This window comes from Rhinolophus sinicus, linkage group LG05, assembly GCF_036562045.2.
Source record: "Rhinolophus sinicus isolate RSC01 linkage group LG05, ASM3656204v1, whole genome shotgun sequence".
In the NCBI taxonomy this organism is placed as follows: Eukaryota; Metazoa; Chordata; class Mammalia; order Chiroptera; family Rhinolophidae; genus Rhinolophus; species Rhinolophus sinicus.
In genome coordinates, this window is record NC_133755.1 from 155,713,093 (window position 1) to 155,730,470 (window position 17,378).

The 17,378-nt window shown below is 35.1% G+C and overlaps 1 protein-coding gene across 3 annotated transcripts in view; it reads left to right on the forward strand.

Annotated features, from left to right (window-relative positions):
• Positions 1-16,984, forward strand: part of ENPP3 (ectonucleotide pyrophosphatase/phosphodiesterase 3) — a 53,907-nt gene extending 36,923 nt beyond the window's left edge. For 2 of the 3 annotated variants that reach the window (XM_074333593.1, XM_074333595.1), the window contains 8 exons: positions 569-747; positions 2,457-2,508; positions 3,802-3,955; positions 10,822-10,961; positions 13,200-13,277; positions 13,885-14,017; positions 14,993-15,149; positions 16,734-16,984. In XM_074333593.1, the coding sequence (XP_074189694.1) occupies positions 569-747; positions 2,457-2,508; positions 3,802-3,955; positions 10,822-10,961; positions 13,200-13,277; positions 13,885-14,017; positions 14,993-15,149; positions 16,734-16,904 (1,064 nt within the window). In that variant the 3' untranslated portion in view covers positions 16,905-16,984. Of the gene's footprint in view, positions 1-568; positions 748-2,456; positions 2,509-3,801; positions 3,957-10,821; positions 10,962-13,199; positions 13,278-13,884; positions 14,018-14,992; positions 15,150-16,733 lie in introns of all 3 variants that reach the window. The other variant, XM_074333594.1, reaches the window with a different exon arrangement.
• Positions 16,985-17,378: the final 394 nt, after the last annotated feature.

A 17,378-nucleotide genomic window follows, 5' to 3' on the forward strand; every position in this document is an offset into this window, starting at 1 on the left:
AATTCTAGGAGAGATCTACCTGGTGGGACTCAGCAGGAGCCACTAAAATGTTTGTAAAATATTTTGTGTATTTTATTTTTATACAAAAAAATTAGAAAAAGTTCTCTAAATATTAAGCAAAATTCACTAGCTTCTTTTTTGAAAAGTATCTCTCTTTAGAGAATTTCACTTAATTAACTAAAGATACTACAAATAAGATTATTTAATGTCTTTAAATTTGTGTTTATCAGAAGTATAGCTTTTTATGGTAGAAAACCTTGATATGCTTATGGAAAAGAGTGATCATTTAAGCAATGATGTTTTTCTTTGGAGAAACAGAAACAGTTCCTGAAAGTTCCTGCAGCTCATCTATAACACTGTTCCTATACTCTAGAAAGACTAGGTGATGGAAACTCTAGGAGAAGAAAGGCAGTAAACCAAGTGGCATATGTGGTATGCGACTGCGTCACAGCAGAATTTATTAAAGGAAGTGAACAGTAGATGTTTGTTTTCTCCCATCTCCTACGTAGAACTTGTTGCCTTCCAATTTAAATGTACCTTGAACTCATTTTTTTTTTTTTTTAAACAGATCTTCTACACATTCAACCAGCACCAAACAATGGTACCCATGGTAGTTTAAACCATCTTCTGAAGGTGCCTTTTTATGAGCCATCCCATCAAGAGGAAGTGTCCAAGTTTTCTGTCTGTGGCTTCACTGTTCTATTGCCCACAGATGATCTAGATTGTTCATGCCCTAAGCTACCGGATGTAAGTAATAACTTCATGTCTCTATAAGAATGTAAAGGGGCAAGCTAATCTATGATCAGGGTAGCTGACCACCAGGTTGGTGTTCTTGCTTGGATATTACTAAATAAATGTATGTGGTTTCTCTAAACCTTATCTGGAAATGAGAGATTATATTATAAAATTAAGTATGTGAATGTGCTTTGTAAACTGGAAATCACCATTTGGAAATCGTTCATTTCCTTGTGAGCTGTCAGTAAGCATTCAAAACAGTAGAATCTTGGAGATCTCTGATTTCACTCATAAACCATCCCTCTTACAATTTAAGAACCAGACAGTCATGTTTGGTTAGGTAGAGCAGAAATAACAGGAGGATGCAGGGATTGTGATCTAGTGTTAGACATACCCAATAGGGTGGGGGCTGTGGAATTGACTCAGCAAGAAGCCTAACATTCAAAAAGCGCAGTATTCCTTAGGGTAGCAGGAAGGATCCCCTTCAGGCAACTCTTAGAGGCTGGCTGACAAAACAACATTGGGAAGGTCTTTTTACTGGGCCAGGGGACCTGCTGAGCTCAGAAGCAGGACTTCAGATCCTAGGAGACTTTCAACCAACAAGGCGAGATTCCAGTACAAGGAGTACTACTCCCTCCCCCTCCACTCCCCACCCCACAAACCCCCTCTCCCAACTGCCCCAAAGGCCAGGAGTCAGAACAGGAGCTCAAAATGCAAGAACCAAGACCACCTGTGAGAATTAGAGTGCATGGGTGGGCCTGGGATTTCAGACTGGAATTGGAGCCCAGTTATCAGGAGTCTATCAAGTTAAAACCGATGTCAAGGGGCATTTGATGCCAAGTTCAAAAAGTGGTTGTAGAGCTAAATAATCACCTGCTGCTTCAGGTAAGGAATTATGCCTTATAGCCAGGAGTCAACAAAGGCTTTTCTTTCTCTAATCCTCACAGTAACATTACACCACATAAATAAATAAATAACCAACCAAAAGAGGCTTTAAGGGACAAAAGTCCAGTCAAGCTTCCCAATAAAAATCAAATCAACAGCAAAGATCAGAGTAAGGGTGTAAGTTTCCTACCTCCTGCTACAGATAACTTTAATGGAACTGCTATTTAAAAAAATGAAAAATAAAAAAAATACATACGTTCACTACAAAGTGAATTCTTTAGTCCCCACTTTAGAGGGAAAGAGGGCTCAGAGAAGTTAGGTAAATTGTCCAAGGTCACAGAAGATTGGTCTACCTGACTGCAACCCAGAGTTCTTCTCAGTAAAGTATGCCCTTTGCTATTCAAATATGGTCCTAGGGTCAGCATCTGTATTATTTGCAAGCTGGTTAGAGATCCAGAATCTGAGGCTTCACTGAGCTCAGGCTTACTGTATCAGAATCTACGTTTTAACAAAATTCTCAAGTGAGCTATATGCGGATTAAAGTTTGAGAAGCCCTATCTAGGATGCTGTCATCTCAATATAGTAGTTGATTCTAGCTGTGGTCAAAATGTTTTGCCCCATTGTCAATTATATCTTTACAAACTCCGACACAAAAGTATCCCAAGGAATAGTAATATCTCTATATTTCTCAGTAAGTGGCAGAATTGGAATTTAAACTCAAGTTAGCCTGTCTTCTTTGTCCAGTAGCAAAACATTCGTGTGATTACTGTGGAAATAATTTTGATCACCTTTTAAAACGTGTTATTACCTTGACTTACCCCCACATTATCTTGCAGGATGCTTCTGTACAACATGTGAATCAAATGCTAAATCTCACACAAGATGAAAGTAAGTCAATAGAAAACATGTTAAGTCTTTGACAGTTACACCTAACAAAGCACAATATTGCCGTTTTGGAATTCTTCAAAACAAGCTGACAGGGGCTTTTGAACATAAAGATTGTATTGCCAAAGTAAGGAGAAAAAAAACAAACAAAGAAACCTAGAACTAATAACAACAATAGTAAGCATGGGGGATAGTTATAATGGTTCCAGGAACATAATAGATTCCTTGAAATGGTTGTGCTTCATCTACAGTCACCTATTCCCTTTCTTAGATGTGAATAGACCAAACTGCCTGGATTTGAGTCCTACCGTGTTTCCCTGAAAATAAGACCTAGCCAGACCATCAGCTCTAATGCGTCTTTTGGAGCAAAAATTAATATAAGACCTGGTCTTTTTTTTACTATAAGACCGGGTATAATATAATATAGTACAATACAGGGCCTTATATTAAGTTTTGCTCCAAAAGACGCATTAGAGCTGATGGTCCGGCTAGGTCTTATTTTCGAGGAAACATGGTACCTCTACTGTTTCTTGGCTATGTAACCTGGGCCAAATCATTTAACCTGTCTGTGCCTCAGTCTCCTCATCTATAATAATGGTACCAACCTTATGCAATTGTAAAGATTAAAACAGTTAAACAATGGAAAGAATTTAGAACAGTACCTGGCCTTTTAAGTATTCTTATCTTAAATTCATTAGGCCTGTTTCATCATTTATAACATGGGAATGCCTCCTCTATAAAGTTGCTATAAAGATTATATGAGTTAATATATGTATGCACTTAGAATAGTGCCTGGCACTCAGTAAGAGTTCAGTAAATATGTTGGTTGTTTGATAATCTTATAATCTGGTGAGTGTTATTCCATGGCACAAATACCCTGAAGGTTTTTGACTATTGGTAATTGATGGACTTTTAGATTATAATAGCAAACAAGTGAAAATAAGTAAATACATTAGGACATACCTATTATAAAATACTAATATCTTTCCTATGACATTTATTAAAGTAGATCATTTTTGTTATAAATTATGCATTTTTGATTTTGAGGTTTTTCTGTAAATATGTCCTATGAGCTGTTAACTGCTTGCCTAATTACGTATCTAAGTCTTAGTTTTGTAACCCATAGAATGGAAAAATGATACCTACCTCATAGGGTTGGTGTAAGAATTAAAAGAGGTTAAATATGTAAAATATTTATCAGCGTAACTGGCACATACACCATCAGATAATTGTAGTTATTATGCATAGAGGCACTTGCTAATTTCACAAACTTTTTTTATGTTATTTTTATTTTAGTAATAGCAACAGAGAAACTAAATTTGCCCTTTGGAAGGCCCAGGGTTATACAGAAGAACAAAGAACACTGTCTCCTTTATCACAGGGACTATGTCAGTGGATTTGGAAAAGCTTTTAGGATGCCCATGTGGAGCTCATATACAGTCTTCAAACCAGTAAGTTCCTGTGTCCTTTGATCCACACAGGCTAGAAAACAATTGTGGTTCTCTAATATTGAATTTTGATTTTCCGTAGAGATCCCAAAGGGCGCTCACTGGTCTGTGTCCTATAAGACAATGCCCAGGTATTGCTTAAAGGTATTTATAGGTGCTGTTTGGGTGCAAGAGGAACACATTGTGTTTTGCCTGAAAAAAGAATGTTTACAGGCCGATTGGTAAGGCAGACAGAAAACAACACTTCAAAGAGAAGCAACAGGAAGTACAGACGCACACTTTTCATTTCGTATATTCTAAGTATATAGTGAGTGTACATACAAGGTGATGGTAACCAGATGATAAAGACCTTTGTATTTATTTGATTATTTAACAAATACTTTACTATCTGCTGTGTGTACTATGTCAGGCACAAGAAATACAGTGTGAATAAGAGGTAATTCTTCCCTGAAGGAGCTAGCACTCAAATAGGTCACGCTAGACTTACATGTATAGGTTTACTGTCACCAGTCTCTCCAGACTGAGATTGAGAATCCAGTTGTTTAAATCCTCTTCCCTCTTCATTATCTGGCAAACTCCTTTTCAATAAATGACAAGGGACAGTTGGCTACCACAAGAAAGAAAACATTAAATCTCTACCTCACGGTGTACAAAGTTAAATTGCTGGTGGATTTATAGACCTAAATATGAACACATTTGCCTTTCTGCCTATCTATATACCCTTGGGATAGAGAAGGATTTCTTAGGACACAAGAACAAGAACAACAACAACAACAAAAAAAAAAAATTCAGAGGAAATTGATTTAATTTGACTATATTAATAATGTGTGACAGAAAGACAAAGTTATGAATGGGACAATATGTTTGCATTGCATATAAGAAACAAGTGATTAGAATCCAGAATAGTAATTAGAATACCTAATAAGATTCAGAATAGCTAATAAGTTTCTTCCAATAAACAAGAGAATGTCAAGCATCTTAGTTAATAAATAAGCAAAGGATCTGAGCCAAGCAACTAAGCATCATTAGCAATCAAGGAAATATAAATTAAAGCAAAAGTCAAAGTCTGCCAAAAATTAGTTCAAACATTCCTTCAGGGCAGGGATGGTTTACTTTATCCCCAGCAGATTAGAGCTGCCCAGTAAATGCTTACGGAATGAACACATTGCATTAATTAATCCCAATCATTATTAAAGACAAAGCAGTACTTTCAACCAGAAGAGTAAAGAAATAATCAGGAAACTGTTTTTATAGAGAAAATCTTTGTATTTTACATCCAAATATTCTTATGACAAACCTTAACCTATTGCTGTTCTTGCTAGGGGTACATACAGATGTACCACCTCTTACAGAAAGGAAGTGATTAGTTGTATCCGGTTTATTTACTCTTGTGCCAATTCAAGATTTTTGGAGAAAAATAAGCGTGTTTTCGCACTACTAATTAAAGCTTGTGTGTTCTGAAAGCCAACTCAGTTGCTGACAATGTGGTCAGTGGTAGGAGAACACTAATGTTGATTCCCAATGTGGGCAAATATTTTACGAACTATTACCTGAGTTTATATGCGTTATTAATGGTGAAGGGGTTCAGAACAAGCCTTCCTGAGATGTGCCACTTTGGCATGTGAATTATTTTGAGCTGAAGGCAGTAGAGACCCTGTAGGCTTATGAGAAATGTTTACCTCTCCTTTAAAGAATCTAAAGTAGGGGTCGTGCCCATAATAAGAGTTATCCCCAGAAATAACTTTTTATGACCTATTTATAGAGCAGGGCAACTTCTAATTACTGAGTACCTGCTCTTCTTATGGTCCTGTGAATGACCTTCTTCCCCTCTGAAGCCCCAAGGTGCCTAACCTCATCCCTAGCTCAGAATGCCATATACACCTCATCTTCCCTTTCTGTCTCTGCACCTCTCATCTGTATGGGGTCTCTGACTCTCTCATGTATGTGGGAATCCCATCCATAGGTAATTAAATGTGGTAATTTTTCTCTTGTTAACCTGTCTCATGTAGAGTTAATTATTAGACCAACCAAAAGAACCTAGAAGGATAGAGGGAAGTTTCTGCCTCCCTAGCAATGGCAATATCACTTTCTTAGTATGTACAACGTTCAGTTGTTTGATTTTCTTCAACATACCTGAAACATACAATGAAACATGCTATGAAACAACAACATGTTATTTCTCCTTAAAATTACTTCTATTTGTTTTTGTTCTTGAGAGGAGCAATATAATCAACTCCGGTCTTATTATTCAATTCTCTATTTTTGAAAAGTCCAGGTACCAGGGATTGTGTGGAACGTTTGTTTTTAATACTTTCCCCTGCTGTTCTGCATTCCTGAATTTCTATGAGTTATAACGGAAATCAAAGGCAGAGAGATTTTAAGTGGGTTCAAACTAGGAGTTTAGTACAATTCTTTTTTGTTATTGTTTTAAAACTAGCTTCTTTGTTACCAAAAGTTCCTGTCCTTTCACTGATCCTACAGAACTACTTGTGTATTTCTCCCTCCACGTGACAGGATGGAATTCTAGCAATTTTCTGCTTTCTAATTCAGAAATTACTCTGTTAGTATGTTGTGGTTCAAGAAAATTATATACAAGGATGTTTTGAGATTCACATAAAAATGTTGTAAATCAGCTCTGTGTTTGAAAAATCAGACTTTAAATAAGCACTTTTTGGAACATGGGCCTAATTGGTTTGTGACTAAGTTTTATGGAGCTTTCTTTTTTTTCTGTGGTTTTGGTGGGTTTTCTAATTTGTTGTTGTTGTTATCTCAGAAGAGTTCTGGGGAAATAGTTGTGATTTGCAATCATGGTCCTATAACAACTGCTTCAAAACCATTAAGTGTGATCAATCTCTGTATAAATTTTGCTTCTGGGCCTTCTCTATAGGAAAATGTGAACTGTTTTTTATGTTGCTTTGTGAACAATTTAAAGTAAGAGCAAGAATTCTGATTATTACTTAGAATATATACTTTATAAATTTAATAGGCAATCAAAGGACTTTTCCAGAGAAGAAAATCTAGCACACTTTGAAAAATGCCTCCCTCTATCTATATATGTATACATATATCCCATATCACCGAATTTTTTAAAGCTCTTTTTGTTTCTAAATCTTGTTAGCTCCAATATAATAAATTATTATCCAATCATGTTTTGTGAGTCTTTAAAAACTGGACAATTTTTGTATATTTCAAGTGTTTTTTTAATTAACTATAAAAAATATTTTTCCCTACAGAAAAAAGTCACATGACCAGAAAAGTAATTGAAAATATTTATAGTCATTATCTTTACCATTAGGCAAGATCATAACTATCCAATCTTCAAATCAATAAATTTTAGCTTTTATGTTCAGTCTACAAGTAGAGTCTATAACTTCAATAGATATAATTTTATTCCCTGTTCAAATTTTATTTTATCCCCATGCCAGACTAGAAATGAGAGCATCTCACTTTTCTGTCTATGCTTATTTTCTACTTCTCTTGAAGAATTTTGAGAGCTAGAGAGTTCTATTTATTGTTTTCCTTATTTTCTATCTCTTGAATTAAAAATACTCTAAGGAACTCTGAAAATATGGTGGGATTGAAGCTGTTTTTTGGGGGGAAGGGTGAAGGGGTTCAGGGAGTAGTAGTTAACAATGTCTTCTCTCAGGAGCCCAAGACTCAAAGATGACATGATCATCCCCCCCGCCCTCCTTCTAGAGGGTTGCATATTACATAACCTCACCTTCATAAAGGAGGTCACATCTTGCCTTTCTTAGTCTCGATGCACTTATTCTATTTAGGGGTTCAAGTTTGGTATGTAAGAAACAGGATTTTCAGTTAGCAGAAAACTCATAACCTTTTTTTAGTACTTTCTGGCTAAAACTATCGCGGTCCATTTGTCCTAGTCCAAAGTCTATGTCACTTTGAGAAAATAGTAAACATTTTGCTCAACTAAATTGTTTGAGTACAACTTTATAGCTGCAATCTCATTAAAAATTATAAACTTCCCTCCTTAACATATTTATAACTGTTGAATACAGCTATTTCATTTTCTTTATATTATGGAACATGCATCTGTGGCTACATTTATGTATTGTGCATTTCTTCAAGTAAAACTTGCAGAAGATGTGAAGTGTTAGAGTAAAATAATAAAGATGTGTGGTAGGAAACATCAAATCACAATATTCTGGATCTCTATGAGACTGACTTTGTCAGCAATCGGTATCCTTGGTTCTCCCATTTTACAACTTTATGTGGCGCCTTTATGCCAAGTGAAGAAACCTGGTTATTCGGAACTGTTTGCTATGATGGATTTTTGAAAGAATATAAACAAATGTTTTTAGTTTTCCAGTGTCTGCCATCAGGACAGTGAAATAAATGGTGATAGCTAATCCACTGCCCCTGACATAAATATCTTCCTATTTCTTGGTTTACTTCTTGTTTTGGTGGACTTAGGAGCTTCCTGAGAAAGGAAGAAAGGAAGATACATTTCTGAAAGTTTGTGTGTCTCAAAGGTTCTTATTCTACCTCTATGCTTAATTGATAGTATAGCTTTAGAATTTTAGAAATATATTTTTTTCAAAATTAATAGGACATTAGTCTTCCTGGATTGACCCTCTAATATTTTTATGTATTTCCTACTGTTTTCCATCTCTCATCTTTTATTCAACTTTTTGAAAGGTATCTGCAACTTCACCTTATAGATCTTACTGATTATTTTATTTCTGCTGTCACATAGTTTTAAATCCCAAGGGCTATTTCTGGTATCTCTTTCCCTTCCTGTTGCTTTTTGTTTTCTGTGTAGGTACTATATAGATACTCTCATCACTCTGAGAGTTTTCTTGTGCTGTCTGCATTCTCTTTTCCTTTTTGGTTCCTTGACCCATTCCTACAAAATGTCTGGTGGTCCTTCACTCATATTTTAATGGTGAGGCACTAAGCTACGTGGCTGGGGCCTGCCAGCTGATATGCTTTACTGTAGTTGATCAGGATGAGAATCAGCCATTGTATTCAGGACTCTGAATTGTAAGTATCTAGTTGTCCTTTCGGGCTGGTTTGCTTTCCAAAACAGGACACTTTTAATCTGACCCAGTGTATAAGATTGGCATGCTACATGGGGTAATGACACTCGGGGAACTCTTCCCATTCAGTATATACATTTTTATTTCATTCCGTTGCTTTCAATATGGTACACCTGCTCTCGGGGGTGTCTTATGTCTTTTAGTCTGGTCATCCCTCTGGTTCAGAGTCTCCCGTGAGTAAAGATTTTGTTTCATCTGTTGTACAGACTTTCATCTTATCCTTTTTCCATACCTATACTTATCTCCTGTCTTTAAAAGATATCAAGTTCTATCTTGTGGTTCTGCAATAGGAATCAGCTTCTTTGTGCTTTCCTCAACCATAGGCTTTTGGTTGTGGGTGTTTATTGGTTTACTAAGTTAGGTTACAATTGTAAACAATATGTTTATCTGATTCGCACTTCTGAAAGGTTCTTATCACCCCTTGTGTATCTTTATCATTACTGCCTTTTAATGGAATTTCAGAAGGGAACAGAGATAAGTGTGCTCAATCAAGGTGAGAGGTCAACTCAAATTCTACAGTGTGTTCCATCTTGTAGTATTGTGGTGTGTTAGGGGGTCCGTTCTCTGGCTTTCCCCAGACTTCCCTCATCTTCGTCTCCTACCTATTCTATACCTTATCGCGATACTCTCTTGCCTATGAATATAGCACAAAGTGTATGCTGCCTTTTCCTTTGTGAATTGATCTTGTACATGTATGTATTTAACCCAGCTTCATTGAGATATAATTGACATATAACATTGTATAAGTTTAAGGTATACAATGTGATGATTTGATAAAATGATTATCATAAAAGGATTACCACGCATATTTTAGATGCCGCAGCTAATTTTTGCTTTTAGCATAATGCAGCGAACAAAGGAAGGGCATCCTGATTTAATCTTTTTTATAAATTATTTTACAAAATTGTTAAGAAATATATACACTGCAGCAGTAGAGGGCATATAAATCAAAATCCCTGAAAAAAATTAAATGAATAGCAAAATGTTTACTTACTCATGTTATATGCTAATCAAAATATGATAATACAGTACCACTGTGTTTCCCTGAAAATAAGACCGGGTCTTATATTAATTTTTGCTCCAAAAGACACATTAGGGCTTATGTTCAGGGGATGTCATCCTGAAAAATCATGCTAGAGCTTATTTTTTGGTTAGGTCTTGTTTTTCGGGGAAACATGGTATATTACCTTAAGTAGTAGGGTTAGGCAGCACATTTATAAGATACCCACTAATGAATAAATTATTTCATTAATCTTTAAATAGAGTTACAAGAAAATTATTTTTAAAATTCCTGTATTTTATGAAGAATTGAAGCATAGCTATAAATTTATTGAAAACCCCAGATATATTTAGACAACTACAGGTTATTTGCATTAATCTTAGGTTCATTTGGGCCCAACTGAAGAATAATATCCTTAGTTCAAAGCATGTATTTTTTTTTAAGTTTATGTTTTATTTTCTATTTTTATTTGCAAGTACAACATATATCACCACCTAAAAATTTCATCCTAAAAATGATTTTGACATATAGCAGTAGCTCCCATTATTCCTCTGTTCTCAATTCAGGTTTGATCCTGTAAATGTTCCTTTCCAAAGTGTATTTGATTTGCCCTCCTGGAGTCTCTAGCCAGAAGGGAACCACAGAAGAAAACATTGCTGAATACATCCATTTTCATTGCTTGCGTAGACCTGATTCACTAAGAAAATAGGAAAAGGTTAAATGAAAAACATTCTAGGGAAGTTACAAACCATATAAGGTGATGGGTGAGCCATAACTGTGGGCGTAATTTTTTTTTCTCTCTCTTTCAACAGGGAGACACATCGCCTCTTCCTCCCACTGTCCCAGACTGTCTGCGGGCTGATGTCAGGGTTGCTCCTTCTGAGAGCCAAAAATGTTCCTTCTATTTAGCACAGAAGAATATCACCCACGGCTTCCTCTATCCTCCTGGTTAGTATAACTCTTTTAGAGCAGCAGCTTAGAAAGCCCTCATCAGCTGGATGTGGGCATGTGCCTTAAACATATACACCCCAGCAAAACTATCGGCTTGGGCTAAACTAGCTACCCAGAAGGCTTCCAGTGGTTGTGGGCTGGCCTGAAGCAGCCCAACGACTATAATAAAGACTAATAAATTTTGCAACGGGAACCACACATCAGCTCTAATCTGGCCCAGATGTTCAGAAAGTTTGGCAGGTTTAAGTTTAATTTTAAAACTGAAGATTCTTTAGAGAGGGACACAAGTGTCTAAAAAAAAAGCATTTTTTTTTTTTTCTTTTCTGACCACTGCCCAGACTAAGGCCTGTATCGAGAATGCAGTTGTGCCTGTGAAAAGAAATCAGGCTGGAATTCAGTTCTTTCACTCAGGCTATATACCCAACAATTTTAAACTTTAGATTAAGCAGCTGGATGAAATTTAAGTTGTTTTTTAGAGAGCATCTCTCTTGGGAACATACAAAAACCTATGTGATTTTTTAAAAACTCATATCTCTTCCCTGTTCAACAGGAAATGTCATTTTCATTAACTCACCCCTGAGGTTTCCAGCAATTTCAGCTTCTGGGAATGAGTTTAACCTGATGTTTGACTTCATTTTTTTTCTGGAAGCCAGGACCCAAGAGATCAGTTTAGAGATTTATAATTTAGAGATTCTAAGATTTATAGTGGGGAATAAAAGTCTTAATGAAAGTAAGTAGCATATCAATTTAGAATTCTAACAAGAATTAGGATAATTAAACTGCTATATCTTATTAAAATATCTAGAGACAATTAGAGCTACCAACTTTATGCAAACCCTAGGATAAACCTTGAATAGTTGTAACAATTTATTAATAAAAATTAAATTGACATATAAAATTGTATCTGTTAAATATATATTGGAGATATATATTTCAATGGGAATGAAACTCATAAAGAGCTTATCTAAAAAATATTAAGGATAAAATCAAACTTCTTTCAACTTTCCACTATAAATATAGTCTATTAAAAAATTCCATTATAAGCTAATTCTTATTTTTCTCTAAAAAAGAGTTAATATTATACTGACCTACCAACTTTTGGGGCTTAGTTTAAAAAGTAGAAAAGAATTATAGGGGATCTGAGGACCATAAGCAGCACGTGGAATCTTAAGTTAAAAACCAACAATTTATTTTTTCTTGCCTTTTGGTGCCTACCCACTAGCCTTTCATTTACGTTTTAGTTAAGATACCCAAGGGTAGTTTAAATATAAATAGTATTACAATACACATTTGTAGGCTTGCAGCTTTTTAATCCTCACAATATTTCATGAGACAGATGCCATGAGACAAATGAGGCAGAGGGACATAGCACTTTGCTCAAGTGGTTCAGCTGGCAGGCAGAGGCGCTGGGGTTCCAGAGCACACACACCCAGCACTTACTATGCTGGATGGCATGTCCATGAGTTTTCAGAGCCAATCATTCGTAGTGTCATCAGCAGTCTTAACTGAGTTAAAACTGACTTTCTTAAGTAAGTTTTATTTTCTAGGACTTATTTATAATAGCATTATTATTTTGTACACATTACATAACTATGCATTCATATCGGTATTATAATTGTTTCCTAGAGCTGCTGTAACAAACTTGGTGGCCTTAAAACAACAGAAATGTATTCTCTCACAGTTTTGGAGGCAAGGAGTCCTGAGTTAAGGTTTGGGCAGGGCCACGTTTCCTCTGAAGGAGAGAAGCTAGAGGACAATCCTTCTTTACCTCTTCTAGCTTCTCGGGGCTCCAGGTGCTACTTGGCTTACAGATGCATCACTCTAACCTCTGCCTCGTCTTCACGTGGCCTTCTCCCCTGAGTCTCTCCTCTTCTCTACCCTTCCTCTCTTTATAAGGATGCCAGTCAGTGGATTTAAAGCTCACCCTAAATCCAGAATAATCTCATCTCGAGACCCTTAACTTTACATCTACAAAGACCCTATTTTTCTACCCCTCACATTCACAGGTATAGGAATGTTAGAACTTAGACATATCTTTTTGAGGGTCACCATTCAACCCATTACAGATATCAAATGCATATAACTGTGTTATTGATGGCACGATTACAGAGTACTTAATATTTCTGTGTTTTGACAGCTGGTAAATTTATATTAGTATGTAATAGTAATTTGCTCATTATATAGTATGTCATATTTTCTCATAGCTAGATTTAATAAAATTCATTTGTTTTGCAGCATACAATAGAACTTCTGACAGTCAATATGATGCTTTAATTACAAGTAATTTGGTCCCTATGTATGAAGCATTCAAAAGTAAGTATATATTTAGATTATCAATTTAAAAATACCTAAGTGACTATGAACTTACAAACTAAGCACATCTCTTATTGCAATTTGTTCGATATTGAGTCATCTGGTTTTAATGTTTTAAATATAGAAAAAGAAAGTATCTCTGACATAATTTATTTTCAACTTCAACTTTGGGTGACTTGTTGAGAATTTTGATAATTTGTTTTTTATCCTAATTTAAGTGCAAAGAGCTACACAATACAAAATTTTACTGATACTCACCATGAGTAAGTGAAAGGTATTTATCCCTAGAGTCATAATTAGTAAGGCAGTGTATGTGTTCTGACCATTTTTTAATACTCACTGTCCCCAAAGCAGCACAGCCCTAGGAAGGAAGTTGGAGACATATTTCATTGTAATTCCAAGACTGCAACTACATTAACAACAAAAAGCTATTATTAATATGGCTATTGATTTTTGTTGCATGGATTATTTTGCAGAATTACTCGATCACCACTGACAATTATTGAAGCAGAATTTGATGCTATTTAACTGTACCTATCTATAATCGACAATGTTTCCATGTTTAATAGCGATAGATTTTTTAAACACCTTATTATTTTATTTTTAGAAATATGGGACTACTTCCACAGTGTTCTTCTCGTAAAACATGCCATGGAAAGAAATGGAGTAAATGTAGTTAGTGGACCAGTATTTGATTATAATTACGATGGTCATTTTGATACTCCAAGTGAAATTGAAAAGTAAGTATTTTAAAACCAAAAGGACTTTTTAGTTTAGCAATGGTGTATCATGAGGGGAAACCTTAATATTTTAAATGAAAGCTCAGTATTCTAAGTACTACATAATGTATTTATGTAAAGATGTCATTGTTGACTATTTTCAACTAGTCTATAGAAATACTTAGCAAAAAATCTTATATGGAAATAAATAATTTAAATTACTGAGCAAAGAAAAATGTCCAGGAAAAATTTAGCAAAATTTTTATTTAGAAAATTTCTAAACTAATGGGCAAAGGAAAAATGTGATTTTGTAAAAGTTGAAGAGATGGGGAAGATACTCTGCTATTGATAAATATATTAATAGAACAAGTCCAGCAATAAATAAAAACAACCAGTACTTATCCCTGCTCATATTCCTTTTAGTGTACTCATACTAATAGTTTAAGTCTGTTTTGCCCTTAAAACTTTTAAAAGCACTTTCATGTTTGCTATCTGAAACTAAAGGACTGTCATATCAGTTGTATGGATTTATCCCTGTGTCTACAGTGTGAAGTTGGTAGCACAGGGTCACCTCCATGTTAAAGTTGAGGACACTTTGTAAGTTGTAGAATGTTAGAGGATTAGAGCACATCCGAACATCTAGTGGGAGAGCACAGCTAGAGTTGGAATCCTGGCTCTTCTTTCTCAGAAAAGGACACTATTGAGGTATAAAGTCAACAAAACTAGGAAGCACAGGATGCATAATATCATGCTCTGCTTTTCTTTGTATTCTAATATATCCCCACAATGTGAATGTAACCAAGCTTGGACTTCTATAAATCTCTAGTCTGACTCGTTGAAATCTAAAAATATGTGATAGGTTTTTGTACTTTCTATTCATTTAATTTCTTTTATTATATTCTTACCTTGGCATTTCTTTCAAAATATATAAACACATTTACAATCTTTAGAAGTAAACGTATACTAACATCAAATCTTGTCAATTATGTTTTTTAGATATGTAGTCAACAACACTGTTCCCATTCCAACACACTACTTTGTGATGATGACTAGTTGTAAAAATAAGACCTACACCCCCAGTGACTGCCCTGGGTGGTTGGATGTCCTATCCTTTATCATCCCTCACCGACCTACCAATGTGGAGAGCTGCCCGGTGAGTATGCTCCGGGAAAGTCCCTGGGACCTGCGAAAATGACTGGTCAGAGCTCATCTGGGCTCTCATGAACGAGGCTCTGACTACAATAATACATATGTATATATTTTGGTGTTTCATGAATAGAGTCATACTAAAAATAACCTCATTTTAAAACTTTTCCTTAGACTATGTAATTACTATCAATTTAAACATGTATGTAATTGATATATGTAATTAATATCAATTTAAACATGTATGTGCCTACATGAACATGTGTTTATGTATGCATATCTGATGTATTTTATTTACCCCTTTTATTCACACTCACTAATAAGGGAAGTGGTGGTATCTTATTAATATTTTCATTCTGTACACAAATTTTAAGGTTCTGTCCCAAAGTTGGCACTGGATCAGTATTTCTTGAATGAATACTCCAGCAACTTGAAACGTGGTCTGAAATTAATCACACACACACACACACACACACACACACACACACACGCACACTAAGTTAGTTCAAGTAACATTTCTAACATCATGTTTTATACCACCTCAAAATATTTTTGGATCAAGGCAAATTTTATGGAAATAGTTACTTCAACTTGCATATATGTTCTTTATAGAAAAAAATATATATCCTGATAATTGAGTTTTACTAAAGTTATTCAACAAATATACTGAGCACCTATTAAGAGCACAGTATTGTAACAGAAACTTTTTAGAATGCACCAAAGAGGAATACATTGTTTCTGCCCTCAAAGAGTTCATATATAACTTTATATATAAATGAAAGCTAAATGAAATACAGACAAGTAAATGGGTCAGTCAATAATATAAGAATTATTTTACAAATTAAAATAAGAGAGATGTCACAAAGTTGGGATTAATTGCCAAATACTCTTATAAGGATATAGTGTTTCAAATTCAAGACACATTTGGCTGGAATAATCAATAAAGGTTACATAAAATGTGGTGAGAGTAGGGCTGGGCCCAGAAGGATGGGCAGAATTTAAACAGACTGAGAGGATTAGGAAGAATCTTCCAAGGAGGCAGTAAAAAATGGAGATTTGGTAACTTCTTGGATGCCAAGAGCCAAAGGAAAAGGGAGACTTAAAGATGAATCAGAGATTTAAATGTAGATAATTAGGTAAAAAAAAGTAGGAAGTTAGGAATGAGAACTATCTTGGCAGGTAGATAAGATAACTAAGTTTAGGCATGTCGAGTGTATAGAAATGGGTGTTCCCATGGAAAATCCCATTGACCATTAGAGACAGGAAATGAAAGCTTAAAATCTAAGCCAGACTGGGTTCATCTAGCTGCATCAAATTAAAATTTAAGGCAGTAAAAACCACAGGAACAAATATCGAATTATTGTGTTAACAGAATGTTTTATGTCAATTATACTAAAAAAAGGAAGGAAGGAAGGAAGGAAGGAAGGAAGGAAGGAAGGAAGGAAGGAAGGAAGGAAGGAAGGAAGGAAAGAAGGAAAGCAAGCAAGCAAGCAAAACCATAGGAAAAATAACAACTTCTAAGAAATAAAAGATCTTTCTATTAATGAAAAAGTATGTCCTGTAGAAAATGTCTTTTGTTTCTCTTTTTTAGGAATATAAACCAGAGGCTGTGTGGATTGAAGAACGGTTGAAAGCGCATGTTGCCCGAGTCCGTGACGTGGAACTTCTTACTGGGCTTGACTTTTATCAAGAAAAAGTACAGCCTGTCTCCGAAATTTTGCAACTAAAGACATATTTACCCATATTTGAAACCATTATTTAACTAAACATATAAAACAATTTTGGCAAAATGTAAATGCTTTTTTTCTGTTGAAGAATCATAAACTATTCTATTTTTCCCTATGTCCACTGAAAGCCATGTTGCATTATTTTCACTATTCCCTTCTCTTTTTTTCATTTCCATAAAAATGTATTATTTTAAAGTTACATTTATTTTTGCACAGAGATTGTGCTATGTTACATCGTCTTTATTATATTAATTATCTCATTTATAATCTTCGGCTGTATTTTGCTGCCCAGTGTTTTCTAAACAGAAGGAGAATAAGAGAAGTAGGTCTTACTTTGGAATTGAATCCATTCTCAATCAGTTTTGTCATAAAACTTCTCACATTTGGCAATTAGTCAATGTTTATTAAAATAAAACATGCACATTACCTTCAGTCAGTAATTTTACTTGTAAAAACTGTGCCAATAGATATACTTTGCACAAATGTGTGAAAATATCATCTTTGACAGT